Source organism: Macaca thibetana, chromosome 4 (assembly GCF_024542745.1).
Source record: "Macaca thibetana thibetana isolate TM-01 chromosome 4, ASM2454274v1, whole genome shotgun sequence".
Lineage (NCBI taxonomy): Eukaryota > Metazoa > Chordata > Mammalia > Primates > Cercopithecidae > Macaca > Macaca thibetana.
In genome coordinates, this window is record NC_065581.1 from 28093142 (window position 1) to 28110977 (window position 17836).

The 17836-nt window shown below is 41.1% G+C and overlaps 1 protein-coding gene and 1 pseudogene across 2 annotated transcripts in view; both read right to left on the bottom strand.

Moving 5' to 3' along the window:
- Positions 1–410: 410 nt before the first annotated feature.
- LOC126953180 (small integral membrane protein 15-like) lies at positions 411–3975 on the bottom strand (annotated as a pseudogene).
- Positions 3976–8753: 4778 nt separating this feature from the next.
- The window catches only part of ZSCAN31 (zinc finger and SCAN domain containing 31), a 28327-nt gene continuing 19244 nt past the window's right edge, over positions 8754–17836 (bottom strand). For both annotated transcript variants that reach the window (XM_050788441.1, XM_050788439.1), the window contains 3 exons: positions 12585–13057; positions 11740–11890; positions 8754–11213 (listed from right to left, as the gene is read on the bottom strand). In XM_050788441.1, coding sequence (XP_050644398.1) covers positions 10525–11213; positions 11740–11890; positions 12585–12965 — 1221 coding nt within the window. In that variant the 5' untranslated portion in view covers positions 12966–13057 and the 3' untranslated portion in view covers positions 8754–10524. The remainder of the gene's footprint in view (positions 11214–11739; positions 11891–12584; positions 13058–17836) is intronic.

A 17836-nucleotide genomic window follows, 5' to 3' on the forward strand; every position in this document is an offset into this window, starting at 1 on the left:
TTAATATTATTTTGAGAAAGCCAGAAATGTTTCTAAGAAGCAATGATAATAAAAGACATAATTAATACCTTATAGCTCTTTTAAGACAAAGCACATTTTTCACCTCAGACAGGATAGTTCTGACTTTTACATTCTTAACTTCCTTTGTCCAAAACAGGACCCCATTTTTTTTCCTTTGTTTTAATTATTATTATACTTTCAGTTCTAGGGTACATGTGCATAACGTGCAGGTTTGTTACATATGTATACTTGTGCCCTGTTGGTGTGCTGCACCCATCAACTCATCAGCACCCATCAACTCGTCATTTACATCAGGTATAACTCCCAATGCAATCCCTCCCCCCTCCCCCTAATAGGCCCCGGTGTGTGATGTTCCCCTTCCCGAGTCCAAGTGATCTCATTGTTCAGTTCCCACCTATGAGTGAGAACATGCAGTGTTTGGTTTTCTGATCTTGCAATAGTTTGCTGAGAATGATGGTTTCCAGCTGCATCCATGTCTCTACAAAGGACACAAACTCATCCTTTTTTATGGCTGCATAGTATTCCATGGTGTATATGTGCCACATTTTCTTACTCCAGTCTGTCACTGATGGACATTTGGGTTGATTCCAAGTCTTTGCTATTGTGAATAGTGCCACAATGAACATACATGTGCATGTGTCTTTATAGCAGCATGATTTATAATCCTTTGGGTATATACCCAGTAATGGGATGGCTGGGTCATATGGTACTTCTAGTTCTAGATCCTTGAGGAATCGCCATACTGTTTTCCATAATGGTTGTACTAGTTTACAATCCCACCAACAGTGTAAAAGTGTTCCTATTTCTCCACATCCTCTCCAGCACCTGTTGTTTCCTGACTTTTTAATGATTGCCATTCTAACTGGTGTGAGATGGTATCTCATTGTGGGTTTGATTTGCATTTCTCTGATGGCCAGTGATGACGAGCATTTTTTCATGTGTCTGTAGACTGTATGCATGTTTTCTTTTGAGAAATGTCTGTTCAAATCCTTTGCCCACTCTTTGATGGGGTTGTTTTTTTCTTGTAAATTTGTTTGAGTTCTTTGTAGGTTCTGGATATTAGCCCTTTGTCAGATAAGTAGATTGCAAAAATTTTCTCCCATTCTGTAGGTTGCCTGTTCACTCTGATGGTAGTTTCTTTTGCTATGCAGAAGCTCTTTAGTTTAATTAGATCCCATTTGTCAATTTTGGCTTTTGTTGCCGTTGCTTTTGGTGTTTTAGACATGAAGTCCTTGCCCATGCCTATGTCCTGAATGGTATTACCTAGGTTTTCTTCTAGGGTTTTTATGGTATTAGGTCTAACATTTAAGTCTCTAATCCATCTTGAATTAATTTTTGTATAAGGAGTAAGGAAAGGATCCAGTTTCAGCTTTCTACTTATGGCTAGCCAATTTTCCCAGCACCATTTATTAAATAGGGAATCCTTTCTACATTTCTTGTTTTTCTCAGGTTTGTCAAAGATCAGATGGCTGTAGATGTGTGGTATTGTTTCTGAGGACTCTGTTCTGTTCCATTGGTCTATATCTCTGTTTTGGTACCAGTACCATGCTGTTTTGGTTACTGTAGCCTTGTAGTATAGTTTGAAGTCAGGTAGCGTGATGCCTCCAGCTTTGTTCTTTTGACTTAGGATTGTCTTGGCAATGCGAGCTCTTTTTCGGTTCCATATGAACTTTAAAGCAGTTTTTTCCAATTCTGTGAAGAAAGTCATTGGTAGCTTGATGGGGATGGCATTGAATCTATAAATTACCTTGGGCAGTATGGCCATTTTCACAATATTGATTCTTCCTATCCATGAGCATGGTATGTTCTTCCATTTGTTTGTGTCCTCTTTAATTTCACTGAGCAGTGGTTTGTAGTTCTCCTTGAAGAGGTCCTTTACATCCCTTGTAAGTTGGATTCGTAGGTATGTTATTCTCTTTGAAGCAATTGTGAATGGAAGTTCATTCATGATTTGGCTCTCTGTTTGCCTGTTACTGGTGTATAAGAATGCTTGTGATTTTTGCACATTAATTTTGTATCCTGAGACTTTGCTGAAGTTGCTTATCAGCTTAAGGAGATTTTGGGCTGAGATGATGGGGTTTTCTAAATATACAGTCATGTCATCTGCAAACAGGGACAATTTGACTTCTTCTTTTCCTAACTGAATTGCCTTTATTTCTTTCTCTTGCCTGATTGCCCTAGCCAGAACTTCCAACACTATGTTGAATAGGAGTGGTGAGTGAGGGCATCCCTGTCTTGTGCCACTTTTCAAAGGGAATGCTTCCAGTTTTTGCCCATTCAATATGATATTGGCTGTGGGTTTGTCATAAATAGCTCTTATTATTTTGAGATACATTCCATCAATACCAAATTTATTGAGAGTTTTTAGCATGAAGGGCTGTTGAATTTTGTCAAAGGCCTTTTCTGCATCTATTGAGATAATCATGTGGTTTTTGTCTTTGGTTCTGTTTATATGCTGGATTACGTTTATTGATTTGTGTATGTTGAACCAGCCTTGCATCCCAGGGATGAAGCCCACTTGATCATGGTGGATAAGCTTTTTGATGTGCTGCTGGATTCGGTTTGCCAGTATTTTATTGAGGATTTTTGCATCAATGTTCATCAGGGATATTGGTCTAAAATTCTCTTTTTTTGTTGTGTCTCTGCCAGGCTTTGGTATCAGGATGATGTTGGCCTCATAAAATGAGTTAGGGAGGATTCCCTCTTTTTCTATTGATTGGAATAGTTTCAGAAGGAATGGTACCAGCTCCTCCTTGTACCTCTGGTAGAATTCAGCTGTGAATCCATCTGGTCCTGGACTTTTTTTGGTTAATAGGCTATTAATTATTGCCTCAATTTCAGAGCCTGCTATTGATCTATTCAGGGGTTCAACTTCTTCCTGGTTTAGTCTTGGGAGAGTGTAAGTGTCCAGGAAATTATCCATTTCTTCTAGATATTCTAGTTTATTTGCGTAGAGGTGTTTATAGTATTCTCTGATGGTAGTTTGTATTTCTGTGGGGAACAGGACCCCATTTTAAATAGAGTTCATTTGAATAGAGTTCATAATATAAAGTCATTTTTGCCCATAGGATGTTTTAATTTCAGTACATAAACTGATGTTTTCATTCGGTACATAAATTACTAAGTGGGAAATGACTATGTCAGTTATAAAGAATTTGTACCATAATAAATGCTAAATGCTAATTTACAATAACTGTCAATAGAAACCTATAAACTCCTACACCCAAGCCTAAAAGTTACTACAGTATTGAGGTCAGAATGGACCTCATTCTTCCATTTGGTCAAATTTCATTTACTAAGTAATAACGTCAAGAAATCCAAAGAAGAAACCTTAGTGGGTCCTTCCAAAGCTGTATAATTTTCCAAAGGATTTCCTCTGGTTGCAGAGCCTGTTCAGTCCTTCAATCCTTTTTCAGTCGTTTCGCTTTTGCATGTTTTCTTGATGTTTTGTTTCTTCTTTTGCTCCTTCCCCCTGGCCTCAATCATCTTGGCCAATTTCCAAGACAGTATAACACTTGCTAGGAACAGTGGAGTAAGGGCCAAAATAACAGTTGTAAGGAAGCCATATGGGTCCTTTGCAGCCCATTCCACAACTCAGCCCAAGCCTTTATATCAAACATCTTCATAGCAGTCTTATGAAAACTGGGGGCCAGGCGCGGTGGTTCACACCAGTAATCCCAGCACTTTGGGAGGCCAAGGTGGGTGGATCACCTGAGGTCAGGAGTTCAATACCAGCCTGGCCAACATGGCGAAACCCTGTCTCTACTAAAAATACAAACATTAACAAGGCGTGGTGGCACATGCCTGTAATCCCAGCTACTCGGGAGGCTGAGGCAGGAGAATTGCTTGAACCTGGGAGGCAGAGGTTACAGTGAGCAGAGATCGCGGCACCACACTCTGGCCTGGGCAACAAAGCAAGACTCCCTCAAAAGACAAAAAAAAAAAAGAAAAGAAGAAAGGAAGGAAGGAAGGAAGGAAGGAAGGAAGGAAGGAAGGAAGGAAGGAAGGAAGGAAGGAAGGAAGGAAGGGAGGGAGGGAGGGAGGGAGGGAGGGAGGGAGGGAGGGGAGGGGAGGGGAGGGGAGGGGAGAGGAGAGGAAAGGAAAGGAGAAGGAAGGAAGGAAGGAAGGGAGGGAAGGAAGGGAAGGAAAGGAAGGAAGGAAGGGAGGGAAGGAAGGGAAGGAAGGGAAGGAAAGGAAGGGAGGGAGGGAGGGAGGGAGGGAGGGAGGGAGGGAGGGAGGGAGGAGGAAACCAGGGCTTATGCTTGAGTAGTGATCTCTAACTTTGTCCTGGTATTATGAGTGACTCAATCACAATTTCAGATGACCCTTAGTAGTCTGTCTTTTTTCTATCATACACATTGGAGAGACAGTTTAAATTCCTATCAGGGCTGCAGACCCATGGGGGCCACGTTCACCCCTTCCCCTTGGCCTTGGCAAGAGCAGCCCCCTTATTGCACAGAGAGGAGGGTCCTGGGGGATCCTGGGTCGGCCCTGCCACACCTTGCTCGGCCACCATTTCTGCTGGGCACCAGGAGAAAACCATGGCAGCAGCAGCCACCAGCCTCTCCTCCATCACCCCCAACACCCTCCTTTTAAATAACTTGCTTCTAATTAATAGAAAACAAAATGTTGAAAGGATGTTATTTCTGTGATTAGGTTACAAAGAAAACAGTGACTTCTGTCTTGCTAGCAGATGCTCTCCCTTGGGGATTTTGATTAATCAAGTTGTCACGTTAAAGAAGCCTATATGACAAGGAACTGAGGATTTCCTATTGCCAACAGCCAGCATGTAACTGAGGCCCTCAGTCCACAAACCCTCAAAGGGTTTGTTGATTTCTGACAACAATCATGTGAACTTAGAGCTGATCTCTCCCCAGTTAAGCCTTCAGATGAGATGCCAACTCTGGCCAACACCTTGATTTCAGTCTTCAGAGCCTCTGAAGCTTAGGACCCTGCTGAGCCATACCTGGATTTCTGACCCATGGAAAGGATTATGTGCATTGTTTTAAACTACTAAGTTTTGAGTTAATTCATTATACAGCAATAGATGATAATAATACAAGAGGAGATACAAATGTAAAGAGAAGTAAAAACTCTGTAACTCTGAATTAGAAAGAAAAACAAACAGGCATACATAGATATATATCTCCTAGGTCTTGCTATTGAAAAGGCTTGGAAACAATAACCAGCTAAGCAGGGAGCCTTTGCTAGCATTCAATTTGTCATCTTGAAATTCCATATCCTCATAAAGAAATCAAGATTCCTGGGAGAAATGGCTGAATCCAGATCGGAGGCAAGAAATGTATGGCATGAGACTGAAACATCTTGTCATATCATAAAGCAAGGGTCTTGAGTCAGAAGTACTCAGGTGCCAAGTTGAAGACCTTCCCACTTGAAGATGGGAAAATTTGAGCCCCAGTAATGATAATGACAGCAAAGAGTTGAAACACTTCAAGTATGTTTATATCCCTGAGTCTGTAATTATTCTTAAAAAAAAAAAAAAAAAAAAAATTGGTCACCATTGGAGAATGCTAGAGAGCCAAGTATTTTGAAAACACATAAGTAAAGGGAAACAAGTATTTATCCTGCCTTTTTCTACATGAACTGTACAACTTGGTAACCACATAGATGGTAAGAAAAAGTTTCTTTTAATGTATTAAAATAAACTTTTAATATATTACAAGAAACATTACCTATATAGCAGGGTGCCTCATGCCTCGGCTGCCTACAAGCTGTGTGACCTTGGGTGAGTGACTTAACCTCCTTGTGCCTCAGTTTCCCCATCTTTAAAATGGAGTTGACTACATATTTAGATCATGTTTGGGGATTAAATGAATTAATACATGTCAAGCAACTAGAACAGTGCCAGGCATACAGTATTTCAGAAGTATCTATTATCATTATTATATTTTTATTCCTAAAATGCTGGCATTTATCCAACCACAGTTCTTGGCACCCCTTGCACCATACACCTCCAGTCACTCCTGGGCTTTAGCCTGGAGCCCAATGTGCATCCTCACCCTGCATCACCCCACTCACCCTAGGACTCATAACCCCACTCACCACGGACTCACCCTGAGCTGAGCCAATCTTTAACAGAGACTCTTCCAAAGCCCTTGGGCACCTTGACACCTGGGCAAGTCCTGCACCACTGACCCACCTTCTGCTGCCTCCTTAGGTGGCTTGGAGAATATTTCATGTCATTAACTTCCTCACTTTGAGCCCATCTAGGGCAAAGAGGCAAGTAGGAGACTCTTTTCCTTACTCCCCAAACATCCTGGGACCTTCTGTTTCGTTCTTTTCCAATTCCTAACCACTCCAGATCCCACCCCACCCCATACACCACTTGCCCCACAAATGGATTTACATGCTTTACCTGTATTGCTTTACCTCCTGAGATTTCTCTCCTCACCCACCTAACCTTCATGTCTTTCCACAAGAGCACAGAGAGGTGAAGTAACTTGCGCACAGTCACACAGCTAGATAGTAACAAACTACAGCTATGCTATGCTACCAAGCAGCAAACTTAACTGTGTCTTCACTTTCCCAGCCCTTCCTTCCCATGACGCTGCACTTTGCCAATCACTGTCCAGCCTCTCACACCTGACCTGCATTAACGCACCTGACCTACCAGAATTCTATTCGTTTCTTCCTCTTGTATACCAACAGGTTATCCCCCGCACCCCCTCCCTCCAGTGCTTTCAGGGCACAGCTACTCATTCAAAATAATTACTCAATACCTGTTTATGTGGCATCACGTTTGGCTTCTACAAAAGGAAAAAAAGCATAATAATTACCCAGATTGGAAAACAAAATTCCAACAAAAGAACACTAGATGGGGAATCATTCAGTCTTCAACGCAGACCTTTGCCACCTCACAGGCATGTGACATTGAGCAATCACTTTTACTTCACTGTGCTCAGTTTACACAATAAACACGTATGGCAAACACCTGTGCCTTCCTCTTCTAGGTTGATTGTGAGAATCTGTTGACAACCTCAGTGGGAAAACTATTTTTATTCCATACCTTAGCCTTTGCACCAGCTCAGCTCTTCCTGGAACATCCTTCTTCTAGATAGCATCGAGCTGACCCCCACTTCACCTCTTCATCTTAGTTTAAATGTCTCCTCCTCAATGAAGCATCTCTGACCCCGCCTGCACCATATAATGAAATCTTACTCCTTACACTGCTCCACTTTCTTCTGTTTCAAAAGTACTTTATCACCTTCTAATATACTACATAGTTACTATGATTATTGTCTATTATTTTTCTCTCCTGCTAGAATGTAAACTTTGTGAGGGCAGGAACCTTTGTCGGCTCTGCTGATGTATCCCAAGTTCCTACAGTGGTACCCACTGGCCTAACAAGTGCCCCATGGATGTTTGCTGATTGACAGAGTGCCCCCATCCACAGTCTGAGCCTCCCTTCTTTAGGTCTCTTGGTGCTCCTCTAATTATAGGGGCACTGAAAATCCTTCTTGTTACTGTTAATGAGGCCAAATGCAGGAAGTAGTGGCATCAACTACTACAACACTTTGGACCAGATCAGTGAAAGAGAATCTGGAAAACAACAACAACAACAAGAAAAAACAAACAAACAAAACCCAAACATTCCCAAATTCTCCCTTCAATTTTCTCTTTACTACAGGCATGCCCATTTGGGCCCTTTTTACATCCCTATCTCTCCCCTCCTCTTCTCTTACTCATTTGGGATGTCCCTCATTCCCTAAATGTTCCTCCTTCACCCTTTTGTCTTCCATTTTGTGGCTTTTTCCTCTGTGAGCTTTACTTTGCTTTTCTGAGTAGATGAGAGAGAAAGGGACTGTCTGAGCACTGGGGTTGGAGTCACAGAAGGACCACGCCAGGCTTCAGTGTTGAAGGTAAGTGTGGCATGCCATAGCACCATATATGAGGAAACCTCAGCTGGGACCTTGTTGCTTTGGCCCAGGCAGTTCAGAGAGCCCAAGAGAGGACTGGGGGTGTGGACTGGCAGGTCTGCATGGTGCTGGTAAACATGCAACAAACAGCCCCTTTCCTTTCGCCCTGCGAGCTCATGCAAGAGGAGCAGAAGCTCTGTAGAAGTAGCTTTTTCCTAAAGTAAACATTTATGGGTCCTGTTTAGATTGCCTGGATAAACATTTAGCTCTATTTGCCTATTCCAGAGCAGAGGACGCTGCCTTGCTCTACAAACTCAGCTCAACTCACTTGCCCATTGCACTTCACAGGCATCTCAGTCCTCTTAGGGTGGGACAGGCAGTAGGTCAGTGAGGGGAGCACAGGTTTAGGGACTACCTACTGATGTAGAGGTTGCAAGTGGAAGGATGGAAAAGAAGCTATTATTTGCTTGATGCCTCTAGCATATTAAAAGGACCATACTAATCCTCAGGGTAGTCTGGGACCTTGATACTCAAAGTGCACTCCATGAACCAGCAGCATCTGAGGCACCTAGGAGTGCATTGCTCATTTAAAAGGTAGGTTCCTGGGCCCCCTTCTGACCTTTTGAATTAGGAATCCGCATTTTAACAAGATCTCAAGTGATTTGTAGGTATTATACAATTTCATAAACACTATTCCAGAAAATCTGAATTCAGCTAATTGCTAATTGTTCTATTGACAAATAAAATAGCAAGTGACTTTTAAAGAATCATTTATGTTTCCTAAACCATGAGGAAAAAAAATACACATATATATGTATTCTTTAACACTTTAAAAATAAACTTCAAAGACAAAGGTTTAGGGCAGAACAGTTTTAAGCTCAACTTTTATTTCCTCTCTTTTGAAATATTCTGATTTAGGTTTTGACTATGGAGAAAAGAGTAACAATGTCAGCAGAGGCATTTCATATCCTAATTTTAACATGATACTTAAAATTCTACCTATATTTGTTAAATGGTATTATTTCTTATGTAAATCATAATGTACATTTATTGAGAGCTACATTTTAAGTACAAGTTTGTATTTATTTAATCTTATGTACCCTATGAGGAAGGTACTGATGTCATCCTCTGTTTTACAGATGGGGAGACTATAGCATAGGAGCATTTAGATAAGTTGCCTAAAGTCCCACAGCTCACAAATGGGGAGGAAAGATTTGAACTTGGTGCCAGAGCATACATTTAACCCTAACAATAAATGTCTGAGCATGCTGGTCTCCCTAGTAAGCAGCAAGCTGCCCAAGATATCAGACTTCTTTTCTTTATAAAACTACTTCAATGATGCTGCCTGCAATGGCACTCAAAGTTGCTGACCAACCCCCAAAAAAGAATAATGCGGACATAAAAGGCTATGAATTAAAGAGGTACCTTGTGAAGAATAGAGATTTTAAAGTATCATCTTATTATTTGTAACAAAAATGGAAAACTTAAATACAGTAATGACCAGCATTGAGAATTTGATATGAATCATCAACATAGTTATGTTGATATGTATATGCTACGTACTACGTTGATGATTCATATCAAACTCATTAACATGATATCAACATATATATATGGATGATTCATATCAAAAACATGAGTTAGATATGAAATGAGACATAGATTTCTATTTTTTTTTGAGATGGAGTCTCGCTCTGTCGCCCACGCTGGAGTGCAGTGGCGCGATCTTGGTTCACTGCAAGCTCCGCCTCCCGGGTTCACGCCATTCTCCTGCCTCAGCCTCTGGAGTAGCTGGGATTACAGGCACCCGCCACCACGCCTGGCTAATTGTGTGTGTGTGTGTGTGTATGTGTGTGTGTGTGTGTGTTTAGTACAGACGTGGTTTCACCATGTTAGCCAGGATGGTCTCGATCTCCTGACCTCGTGATCCGCCAGCCTTGGCCTCCCAAAGTGGTGGGATTACAGGCGTGAGCCACCGCCTGTAATCACCTGGCCGAGACATAGATTTCTAAACCATTAAAACTACAGGTTTTATACCATGGATAATGCTGCTTAAAGAAGCTATCTATCACATTCCTAGGGGAGACCATAGCAATGATTTCCTGTGGGAATGTGGACAATTCTTATTCCCAAAAACCTTATGTTTGTTTAAAACGTCACTCTTACAGAAAAAGATACACCTCTGAATATCCTTTGATCTTAGCCAATCTTTTTTAAAAAAGTATACATAGATACTGGTCTTTTAGAATTATTCAATGCTCAGTATTGCTCAAAAACAGCCCCTCCATAACAATTTATTTCCATATAAGATTTGGTCCCTTTAAAGGAAATCATTAGAAATGGACCAAAGGATAGGAAATAAGAAGGCCACCCAGCAACCCCCTACAATCACAGTCATCCACACAGGAGGCACCAACACCTGGTTTGTAGACAAGTGGTTCACTGCAATGCAAAATAAGTTTTATATGAACAGAATAAGCCACTTGAAAATCTTACTTTCCAAGATGGCCCCATTTAGGGGTCTGAGGGTCCACAGAATTAGTCTAGTTCTGCTGGAACAGTACAGATTCTAAAATGCCTAATAAGATTGCAATGATGACTGAAGGCTTTTCCAAACTCATCACACTCATGTTCTCTCTCCAGTGTGGATTTTCTGATGTTTCTTAAGAAGGGTCCGCTTACTAAAGAGTTTACTGCACTGACTGCACTGATAGGGTTTCTCACCAGTGTGGACTCGGAGATGCTGGAAAAGCCCTGCATTCTGAATGAAGGCTTTGCCACACTCACGACACTGATAGCGCTTCTCTCCAGTGTGTATCCTCTGATGCTGAACAAGGCATGAGCTGAGAAGGAAAGCCTTTCCACACACTTTGCATTCATATGGTTTTTCCCCTGTGTGGATTCTTCTGTGTCTAGTGAGGCCATTGCTGGCACTGAAGGCTTTCCCACACTCCTTACACTGATAGGGTTTCTCTCCAGTGTGGCTCCGCCGATGTTCATTCAGGCTTGACCTCCGGCTGAAGGCCTTCCCACATTCTTCACATTCATATGGCTTCTCCCCAGTGTGGATTCTCTGGTGCTCAATGAGTACTGAACTCTTAGTGAAGCTTTTCCCACATTCATTGCACCTGTGGCGTCTCTCTGCAGTGGAATGTCCCTGCTGCTTTTCTGCCCTGCTGTCTTGTTTACAAGTTTCTCTGTACTTAGAATCCAAAGATACGTCTCTTTGGAGTCTGCTATCCCGCAAATGTTCCATTTCTTTTAAGATTTCTTGCTTTGATACCAACTCCTGGTTCTCAGGTATACTTTCACCATCTGGAATAATAAGTGGACCAAACAATGTAATCTCTTTCCTTTATGAAAGAACACAATCATAGGATGGAAATAGAAAGATCCATATCAAACAGACATGTTCTAGGAATGAAGAACTGCCAGTTAAGGAGGGGATTGGGTTAAACAGGGATGTTTAAGCTAGTAGAGTAAGGTCATCAGCACTGCTGAAATGGCTGGAGGGAGCACCCAGAGGCTCCCAGAGAGGATGCACATAAGCAGGTACTATATTATATTCATTACAAGGCAGGCACTGTTCTAAGTGTTTTATGTATGTTAATTTATTAAATCTCAAATGACTCTGTGACTGACGTGCTATGATTATGTCCACTTAAAATATGCATAAACTGAAGACACCAGGAGGTTACCTGACTTGTCCATTGTCACAGAGTTATTAAATGCAGCATTTAAATTCCAACCCAAGCAATTTAGCCCCCGAGTCCACAGTCTTAACTATTGCCCTATATAGACCCGCCAGAGATCTCCTGAAAGGACCTGTCAAAATCCTTACCTTGTTCTCGAAATTGGTGGAGGCGAAAAGAATCATATTTGAGCTGTGTCACCATAGGCTGAAGCTGGATGTCTGTTGGTTCCTGCTTGACCTTCAGATGTTCCACCTCCTCCGAGAGCACTTCAGAATGTCCATGTTCATGGTCTAGAGCCTGAAGGCAGGTAGGCACATTTGGTTCATAAGAGGGGGATTATAGGAGTCCAAGCTAATATAAAATGAAAGATATCACATGGAACTATATGAAACATTTTCTAGAGAGATGTCACAGTGGAAGGACCAGAGTTTAATTCCATACCCAAAAGCAAAACAGGGAAGAGTGGCCCAATTTAGTATGGTGGTTTAAAATAAATCCACCAGGTAGAATCGAACTGCCCACCTCCAGCCCCCTGAATGTGGGCTATACTTGATAGCTCAACTCTACTGAATAGAAAGTGAGGCAGAAGAGATGGTATATAACTTCTGAGTCATAAAAAGCACTGTGGCTTTTTCCTTTCTCTCTCTTTCTCTCCTTCTTCCCTCTGGAGGAAGCCAGCTGACATGTTGTGAGGGCACTCAAGCAGCCCCATGGAGAATACCAACATGGTAAAGAACTAAGACCTCCTGCCAATAGCCGGTGAGTAGCTGAGGCCCCCTACTAAAAACTGTACCAGTGAACCATCTCGGAAGTGGATCCACCTACCTGAATCTTGTCTTCAGATGACTGTAGTCTTGGCCATTAAGGTTTAGGGGTAATTTGTTACACAACAGAGAACTAATACATATAGCTATAGCCAACCAACCTGTGTCACCAAACCCCACCTTTCATTTAGTATTTAATGTCTAGAAGTCCATCTTTGTCCTCTCACCTGGTTCCCTGGCTCACTAAGCTCTTGTTCCAGATCTTCGACTACAGCCACAGCCTCCTCCCCACTCTCTGGATGGTGCTCCCGCACCCAGGCCTGGAGCTCCTCAGGCAGGATAGTCAGGAACTGCTCCAGCACGAGCAGCTCCAATATTTGCTCTTTGGTGTGGATTTCTGGCCTTAGCCACTGACGACAAAGTTCTCGGAGCCGGCTCAGAGCTTCTCGGGGACCAGGAGTCTCTTGGTAACAAAACTGCCTAAAAAGTTGTCGGGAGGCTTCTTGGCCAGAAAAGTTGTTCACTTGAAGGTGGGCTTCTTGATCCCAGGTAGGGTCTTCCTCCACTTTCACAATCTTAAGATCGTACTGTTCCTCTGTTGAAGCCATTCCTGGGGTTAATTTAGAAGGCTTACTCTGGCTTTAGGTGAAAGGATAACTGTGATTTAAAATTTTCTGATTTAATCTTCCTTAGAAGACACCTGATGATAGAGCATTATATATTAATGGAAATAAATCATAAAGTAGTGGGGAAAAAAGCAAAGTATGGAAATATGAATGGTATTCTATCATTTATGTTAATACAATGTATATATGGTTACTGACTTACATATGTTTAGCAACTGGGAAAAGGTTATTCCAGAGTACGTTAATGGCCTCAAGTCTTCCCCCTTCCCTGTAGCCATGTATTAATATTTTGCAGTGCCCTTCCATTGTGACACTGAATTCAACAATATGACTTGATTTTGCCAATGATATTAGCAAATGTGATGCATGCAGAGGTTTGAACAGTACTTGTGTAACTGGGTTTGCTTACTCTTGCCCTCTGAAATTGCCAGAAGAAGGATATTTTTTCAGATGATAAGAGACATGTAGGACAGAGCCAGATCACCCCAGTGGAGTAGATGAGACCATCCTAGATTAGTTGACAGCCAGCTAACTGCCAGACATGTGAGCAGGCCTAGCCTGAGGTCTGCAGAGCTGCTGAATGCAGATGTATAAATAGGGCCTGCCCACCCTAGGTAAGCTATGCCCCATATACTCACGTGCTATACATAAGTTTATCACTATATGCCACTCATGTTTTGTGGCTATTTATTATACCACATTATTATGGCAACAGATAACTGATATAGAAGGGTGAACCTCTGGGAAGGAAAATTAGGTAACTGTGGAATAAAAAAGCAAGAGATATTTACTTTTTGAGCATAGACATGATGCTAAAAGGAAATGCTCATTGCAGCATTTCATATTTCAGATTTTCAGATTAGGGATCTGTTAAGTTTAATGCAAATATTCCAAAATCCAAAATACTCTGATCCCAGGGGTTTTGGATAAGGGATACTCAGTCTGTAGAAGTGATTTAAAGGCCTGGGCAATATGTTTATATGGTAGATCTAGGAGGAGAACAGGATATATAAAACTAGCTATAATATCAGATGATTAATGCTGTAATAGAGGCCTCGCCAGAATATTCAGGGAGTAAAGAATAGAAAAAATAATTTCTGACTGGGTATGGAACATTGAAAGAATATGACTTAGGGGCAAGTACATTTGAATTAGGCTAAAATCATGAACAGGAATTTATCAGGCAGAGAAAGGAAGGGATCCGCCATCATAAATCAAGCAAACAACATGAGGAAAGGTATTTAAGGGCACACACAACGGCGATAAGGACAGGCAAAGCTGAACTATAGAATATCGGTTGTGGGTAAAAATGTGAGAGATGAGGTTAAAAAGATGCATTATAGGGGACAGAAAACGGCCTTCAACTCTAGGCTGAGACATTAGACTTTACTATATGGAACACTGAGAGGCAAGGCTTTTATTTCATTGTCATGGTGTTAGATCTGTATTTAAAAAAATATTGAGTAAGATTCAGGATGGAAATGGTAAGAATATGTTGCAGCGTTGTGGCCTTTTAAGTTGGGAAGTTTAATGGTAGTTATACTGATACAATGTTGACTTTAGTGGTGTAATTTAAGTTTTATCTGACTTTTGCCCAATGCTAATGGAATCATTAAGGTCTGAGAGCACTTGGAAGTTTTTCAGTTACACTTTATTGGGTGAAAATGCATTTATTCCATTCATTCATATATCACGTGTCTGTTAGGTGTCTGGAATAGTGTTGAGGTGCTTAGTTCAAATTGGTGAAAGGAAAGGTCCCTACCTTTATGGTATTTACCGTGGGAAAGACAGACCTTAATAAAATATTCACATAAAATTATGTTACAGAATTGAGAATTTGAAGAGTTACAAAGACCATGGCATTTATTATTTGTCAATGTCCAAGGCGATATGTATATCTTTTTACTCCTTACTGTATTATCTGGTAATTTGGTTTGTTGAGTCTTCAGTTCAGGAAGACTGAAAGTCTGACAGTTTCTAATTATGAATTTGTATTGGATTCCATTATTATTAAACATGTAGCTTCTTGTGGCCTTAGGTTTATAGTCAAAAATTGTTCTGCAAATATGGGTTCTGTACTTTAATGCTATTGAGAAACCATGGAGATACAGCTGGCTCTTTTTATTTTGTTTTTTTTTTTTTTTTTTTTTTGGTTTTCTGGATCACTACAGGCAATCTCTCACATACCCAAAGCCACAGGTGGAGTATTCCTCCATCAGTTGTATTCTTCTCCCCACAATTGGTGCTTAGGATTTACCTCCTGGTCTTATGCCACCATGAACTGTCTTTATCCTTAATGCATAGCACAGTGCCTGGCCCACTGTCAGTGCTCCAGAAATGTTTTCCAGGCAAATAAATATATTCTCCCCTCCTATATCCCCTTTCACTTCATCAAGCCATGGTAAGGACAGGGAAGGGAACACAGAAGGGAAAATACACTCTTTATTCTTGTCCCCCCAAACCACTCCTGTTCCCAGGATGTATATGCATTACCCTATGTTCCCCAGTCCTCCCATCTCTTCCTATCTCCTCTCCCAAACGGCTACAGATTACAGACACTTCTTATTTTTAAAATGCCTAGAGGACTTACAAGTCTGGACTTGCCACAAAATTATGAATGCATCGTCAATGTTTTGTTTACCTGATTTATTTGATTAAATGCAAATTTGGTGTCATCTGATATCCTAGCAGGGAACAAATACTTGATAGACATCTGACAAATTAAATGGAATAAGCTATTTAAAATCATCTTTAGTGAAGTACTGCAGTACAGTGAATAATGTTCATATCCTGTGACCTCTCTAAGCAGTAATGATCATAGTACTCCTCTTATAAGTGTTGTGATTATACAAGGTAATGCATATAAAAAGCTTAGCACAGCACCTGGCCCATAGCAATTATTACATAAATATCAATGAGCAGGTATTCTTAGTAAAGTAGTATTAGTAAATTGAATATCTTCATAGAGGAAATAAACCCAATAAAATAAAATATTGATGTCATGTGTTAATACTCAGTGGACAGCTGAAAATACTAGAAGAAATATTCCAGAAAATCCAGGACAGACAGTGACCAGTGGTGACCTCCCATTTGTGTACTGAAGCCCATCTCTAGATCCCACCAGGGGTATCCCCCTGAACATCCCAACAACAGCTCAAAAGCAACATTAAAAATTGGATTCATTTTTCCAGGGTGATATGAAACAGGCCAATTTATGACTAATTACCAATTGACTCCAAACATTTGGCATTGGAAGATGATATATAAAAGGAGATAAAGAAAAAGATATGGCCAGCTACAAATACAAGACAAAAATCTCAGTGGACCAGAAACAGAAACACAGAGTAGTTAGTGGAGTTGATGCTGTGGGCTAACTGACTTGACTGTAGAAACAGTCAAAGACATCCTAGAATTCAACTCCTGCAGGATTAAATGTGGTATGTCTCAGCTTGTAGGGAACCAGGCTCACTGTTTCATGCCAGGGCATGAAAGGGGGATAAAAAAATAAAAGGCAGTTGACTGCTGACTCAACTTATGACTTTATCAGCAACTAAGGCTCAGGAGGCAAGGGACAAGGAGAGACTCATTACTGGTAACTGATCCATTTACTTGCTCATTTAGTCAATAAATGTTCATTGAGCACCCATAACACACCAGGTACTTGGCTGGGCACTAGGGCTACAGTGGTGAAAAAGATGGGACCAGGCCCTGTTTTGCTGAAGTATATATTTTAACAGGGAAGACAAACTGAAAATAAAAGCAACAACAAAAATAAGTAAGGAGGCAAATAAAATAATTATGAGTTGTGATGAAAATAAACGAGGCACTGAGTTACCAAATACATGTAGCCTATTTAGATGAGGTGGTGGGAGGTGAGGTAACATTTAAGCTGAGCCCTTAAGTGCAAAAGAAGTGAGCCATACAGAGTAGGGATGAGGGACGGGAAGAGCACTCTGGACTATCCAAAGGCCCTGAGGAAGTGCATGCTGCCATCAAAGACAGGAGAGGAGGCTGGAGTGTCTACAGTCATGTGGGAGAAGAGTGGCAAAATATTAGGCTGGCAAGACAAGCAGGAGTCAGATCATGTAGGGCATAGGAGTTAGGATTTTATAAATGCAATAGAGAAACCACTGAAGGCTTTACGAAAGGAAGTGACAAGGCTGAATTATGTACTGAGAAGCTCTGCTACTGGATGGAGAATGAGCTGAGGGAATCAGGGTAGAGGCAAGAGTGGAAGAAGAAAGCAAGAGTAGAGGCAGAAGAGGCAAGAGTTGAAAAAAGGGTGAAGTGGAGGGGGCGAAGGCTATTGCACTGAATCTGGAAAGACTTCCACTTAGTTTAGATGTTACTGTACACATGAAAGGAGAAACAGCTTAACCTTTGTAAAAGCAGTTCAGTCACTGGACAATCAATTTATGGAGCTGTGCTAAGAGCTGGGAATACACAGGTGTTTATAGCTCTTGAGGATATAATTACAATACAATAAAATAAAAGCCATAATTTGAAAAATGTATACAAGGTATACTCCTGGAGGAAGTGGGAGAGCTCATCCTAAATACAAGATTAAGTTTCTATGCATTGCCTGTAATCCACAAAGGAATTCATTAATCCGTAAGTGTCTATGAGGTGTCAGACAGCAAAGAGTGAAACAGTGCAGAGTTTGATGTGTCCCCATTGTCCTTCACTGAAATAAAAACATGGCAGAAAGAGCATAAAAGAGAATGTTTTCATCGTGAGAACGTTATCTCACGTCAGCATAATTAGCAACAGCAACAAAGAGATCATGTAAATCACAAATCATCTGTGTTGTAAAATACATCCCAAAGGATAACCAAGTACGATGACAAGAAAAC